At 36.0% G+C, this 5,150-nt stretch overlaps 1 protein-coding gene across 3 annotated transcripts in view; it reads left to right on the top strand.

Annotated features, from left to right (window-relative positions):
* The first annotated feature begins 384 nt into the window (after nucleotides 1-384).
* The window catches only part of exoc3l4 (exocyst complex component 3-like 4), a 27,110-nt gene continuing 22,344 nt past the window's right edge, over nucleotides 385-5,150 (top strand). Inside the window, exons 1-3 of one of the 3 annotated variants that reach the window (XM_077539954.1) lie at nucleotides 385-758; nucleotides 3,645-3,830; nucleotides 4,876-4,989. In XM_077539954.1, coding sequence (XP_077396080.1) covers nucleotides 3,647-3,830; nucleotides 4,876-4,989 — 298 coding nt within the window. In that variant the 5' untranslated portion in view covers nucleotides 385-758; nucleotides 3,645-3,646. Of the gene's footprint in view, nucleotides 759-3,248; nucleotides 3,831-4,875; nucleotides 4,990-5,150 lie in introns of those variants that run through there. The other 2 variants (XM_077539953.1, XM_077539951.1) reach the window with 2 other exon arrangements.

Below are 5,150 nucleotides of genomic sequence, written 5' to 3'. Positions count from 1 at the left end.
TAGATGGAGTCTTTATAAAATATCAATACGTAAATATGACTATTGTCATTTTATACGGTCATTGTAAGCAATGTTTTAATGTAGCAGGTCTGTGACGTCATCGCAGCTATATAGCGTGCGCGTAGCTACCTCTAGTGGACACCATCGACATGACATCCCTTCAATTTGACCCTTCGCTCCAACTGAAATAACGTTCAATAACTAAAGTTTCGTTTCTGCTCTCAAAACGATTGCCTGTGAGAACATTCAAATTTATCTTTACATGACGGGTGCGATTTCACTTGGGAGCTCCGCAAAAAGCGCTTACGTGCCTTGTGACCTTGATATTTCCGAGGGTACTCAAAGGCAACACAGACGCTCGCTTTTAACGCCACATTCCAACAAGTAGGTGGAAAAAAAATGGATGAAAAAAAAGTAGGATTAAAAAAAAAGTGCCTCTAAACGCCAAGCGTGGATAAATCACACTACACGAGAGTGACTTTTACACGCTGCGTGTGCGCGTGCGCGAGTGTAATGATTAACTGGGGGCATGAAGGTGATCTTTGGCATTTGTTTGGCACTCTCCGTTGTCATTCCTGTTCTTCTTTTCTTTCTTTCTTTCGCTTCTCCCCCAAACTTTTTGGATGCATTGCGATTCGACACGTTGTCTGTCTTTCTCTCTCGCGCGTCGCGCGCGCACACGAAATGAAAGCATCTGAAGAAAAGAAAAGAGAAACAAAGTGAGTTGCTGTTCTTCTTCCTTCACCTGAGCTGAGCAGGTAAGCGTTTTTTGTTGCACTTGTTCAAACCACCGCAAACGAGATTATGCGATTGTTTGTCTGCACTTAAATGACAGTTCAAAATGAGCCTTTATCATGTTAACAGGCAGTATTTACTAAATGACTTTTTTTTTTTTTTTGTTAATGAGCGTAATAAATGATAATATTTTGTTTTGGAAGAAACAACATTATGTACAAATCATAATGTGGGTTGAAAACACTGTTGTCTCTCTTATTAATGTTATCATTATTGTTTGGAAAGTTCAGTTTACTTGAGGCTGAAAAACTACCAACAAATTACATTAATTGAATTCATTTTTTTATTACTTTTAGTGAGAGAGGTAAAAAAACAAAAACAAAAAAACTAATAAATAAAAACTGTTACAAATTGTCCCCAGAAAAGTGTCTATAAAAGCAATTCAAAATTTATAGAACAAATGTCGCGGATGTTCAATACCGTATTTTTTTCAGATCAATACCAAATATCGATACCAAATACCACTTCAACTTTTGATACAAGATTTTCCTTAAAATTACATGAAATTAACGGCAATTCTTCTAATTCCTGGTTGAAAATAAATAAATGAATAAATAAAACCATGAGCACCGATACCTTGAAATGAGAACTGGTATTGGTCCAGTAGCGATACTTGGTATCGGTGCTTGCTCAGCCAAAATAGTAGGGCTGTAAAAATAATGGCAATATCGTGATATTAAAACGGCCACAATATATCGTCGTCGTCATGTCACGATATTAAATGCAGCACATCGGTTAAAAAAAAGTCGGGTTGATTTCCACTTGTGTCGTTATAGCACCGTCTGGTGGCTGTTATTATTATTTTTTTTAGTGCAGTTTAATTTTCACATGGCATATTTTGGCCCTTCTATGTTTAAAATTCATGCTAATGGTCAAATGAAGGGGAACGTAGTATACTTGTGAACAGTGTCAACATGAGGTGCAACTCAATATATTGTATTTATTAATTTCTTATTTAATTTAAATATTAATTAATAAATGTATTTATTTATTTCATAAAGAATTTTTTTTTATCAATTTATTGTAAGGCTTGTATTAGTGCCTCTATATATATATATATATATATATATATATATATATATATATATATATATATATATATATATATATATATATATATATATATATTAGGGGTGCTAAAAAATCGATTCGGCGATATATCGCGATACTACATCGCGCGATTCTCGAATCGATTCTATTAAAAAAAATCTTTTTTCTTTTTTTTTTTTTTTTTTTTTTTTTAGAGCTCAGAATTGTTCATTCGGTAGTCTTACTGATTCAACGTCTTATCATCATTGCCTTTATTTTATTTTATTTTTTGTGTGTGTGAATCGATTTTTAATCTTCCATTTTTAATGGAAAAATATTCAACAAAACGTCTGACTTCGGGTTAGGATTCACACCTTGAGCATGGAAGAATGTTATATGAACGGAACATTAAGCCTTAATATTTTATTTTAATGCTGTTCAAACATGAAACAGATTACAACCTCTATAAGACTGAAATTTCAGATAAATAAATAATACATTTTCATATAAATCTTGCACTCTACAAGCTTACTGATTAGTATTTTCTAAATTTGAATGAAAAAAAATCGCAACAATCGACTTATAAATTCGTATCGGGATTAATCGGTATCGAATCGAATCGTGACCTGTGAATCGTGATACGAATCAAATCGTCAGGTACTCGGCAATTCACACCCCTAATATATATATATATATATATATATATATATATATATATATATATATATATATATATATATATATATATATATATATATATATATATATATATATATATTTGATTTTTCATTGCTGTAATGTACAAAAACACAATATTGTGTGTGTGTGTGTTTTTATTGTTTGAGCTCATTTTTTTTTACAATATTGTGACCTTTCGTATCGCCAACCTCCCCACAATATCGATCATTATCGCATCGTGACCTTCATATCGTGATAATATCATGTCGTGATGTTTGGATATCGTTACATCCCTAGAAAATACTATACAAGTGTCTGGCATTCTAAAATAAATAAATAATAATTATACAAATGATTTGTCAGTAATTAATTTACCTTAAAATAATTGAACTATAACTATAATTCTGTGATTGGCTGGCAACCAGTCCAGGGTGTCCCCCGCCTACTGCCCAGAGCCAGCTGAGATAGGCGCCAGCACCCCCCGCGACCTTTGTGAGGAATAAGCGGTCAAGAAAATGGATGGATGGATGGATAACTATAATTAAAAAAATAATTACCTAATTATTGCTTTTAAAAAGTCTAAAAATCATAAATAAATGATCATTCATAATAATAATATACATTTAAGTAGTTTGCCTTAAAATAATGTATAAATCAAATAAGGATCTAACTTTGAGTAAATGTATTCAAATGTGTGCGATCACTGACGTTTCCGTAGCAACCGTAGCTTGAATTTGGGACGTAGCGTCCAGTCAGCGTATGCGTTAGACGAGTTCTGCAAGTGAGACGACGCGCCGTCTTCCCACTGCCATGTTATGTGTAAACAACAACAACAAGGGCCAAGCTAAGCTTCAAGTTGTTCGACATGAAATCAACTGAAATGTAGCAAGTTAAGCAGCGACAATCAAATAACAAAGGTATAGCTCAACCAGGCAAGCCCGGAATGTAATGTAATGTTTCATGTCGAACTGGGGCTTTATTCTTGGAAGATTCTTTTTTTTTTTCTACTGTAAAATTTAAATGACAAATACAACCTCTCTTTAATGATTTAATGTTTAATGTTTTTTTGGGGGAGGTGGAACTCGGTGTAAAAACATTTTGTGAACCACTCTTCTAAAGTGTCTTTCACGCGATGCTCCAAGTGATGGACCCCAGCACACCAAGCCCACACCATGATGGCGACGACGCCCCCAAAAAGACTCCGGGGGTGCTGGAGACTTTCCGGAATAGCATCCGACTGGCGGCCGAAAAAAGTCCGCTCTCGCCAGGGTCCAGGGGGTCCAAGAACCGGTCGCCATCCACGCCCGTCAGAACGCCACATTCTCCTGGTGAGTTCCGGGAATGTTCTGGGAACTTTTAATGCTTGGAAAGGTTCAGGGTCTGAGTTTCAGTCCTGATAAAAGTCTAAATAAGAGCTTACGGAACCTGGAGCTGAAAGGTTCCACTCAGATATGTTGAGTCTCAAAGTTTCTTCTCAAAAGTAGCGGCCATTTTGGCGGCTCTCCTCTCTACCTGGGAACTGAATTTAGACATTTCCAACCACCCAAACACATAATATCCTCTAAAAATCCTGGGACTAAATTTCAAAAATGGATTATTCATTCCAGGATAAAACACCTTCATTGGAGCTAATCCAAGAGGTTCCAGGATGTTTTGCTTTTCGCTACTTGCAGTTCTAGGAACTAAGAGCTCCCAGTCAGAAAAGTTCTACCCCAAAGGTTCATGGACTCTCTTTAAACGCCCCTTTAGTAATAATGAATAAACAAATAAATAACCCCAAATTGGAGGAATGAAATCAGGAAGTGGTACACTTGTACTTCCTGCAAGCACTTTCACAATAATGGTCCAATCAAGCATTCATTCGTATAATAATAATAATAATAATAATAATAATAATAATAATAATAATAATAATAATAATAATAATAATAATAATAATAATAATAACCAACCATCCATTTTCTTGACCGCTTATTCCTCACAAGGGTCGCGGGGGGTGCTGGCGCCTATCTCAGCTGGCTCTGAGCAGTAGGTGGGGGACACCCTGGACTGGTTGCCAGCCAATCGCATAATAATAATAATAATAATAATGCATTATATTTAGAGGCAGTACAGTATGTTAAGAGAGGGGAAAAAAAATAAAATAACGAAATAAATTTAAAAAATCTTTTGGTTTTGCGATTGGTCCGAACTGGTTACCACGGCAACACATGACCTCCCGTACCTTTGCCTTCCTGCTTGCCATTCTAGCTGAAGGCATTCTGAGCGTTTTTTTTGTTGTTTTTTTCCACGGCGCCCTCATCGGCGCATTCCTGAGCGGGCACCTGAAGGACGTGCGTTGACTGGCTTCTTTGTGGTTGTTTGTTTTGTCAGGCGTCACGTCGCCGCTGAAGAGCGTGGCGGCACTCTTCCAGACCAAAGACGACGACGGCGGCGACGACGACAACCAATCACAGAAAGGCAGACCAGTGATGCGTGCCAGGACAGGTGAGACGCTCATGCGAATCGCAAAGCACAGGATCAAAAAGTGACTTATGGAGGACCAACACTGCCAAAATTAAAAATAAATATAAAAATTAAAATTTAAAAAAGGATATAAAAAAATATAATTCAAAAATTAAATGCAAAAAAAATATAAATCGAAATAA

This window comes from Festucalex cinctus, chromosome 12, assembly GCF_051991245.1.
Source record: "Festucalex cinctus isolate MCC-2025b chromosome 12, RoL_Fcin_1.0, whole genome shotgun sequence".
Lineage (NCBI taxonomy): Eukaryota > Metazoa > Chordata > Actinopteri > Syngnathiformes > Syngnathidae > Festucalex > Festucalex cinctus.
The sequence above is the reverse complement of the archived record's forward strand: the minus strand, read 5'-3'. Positions and strand labels throughout refer to the sequence as shown.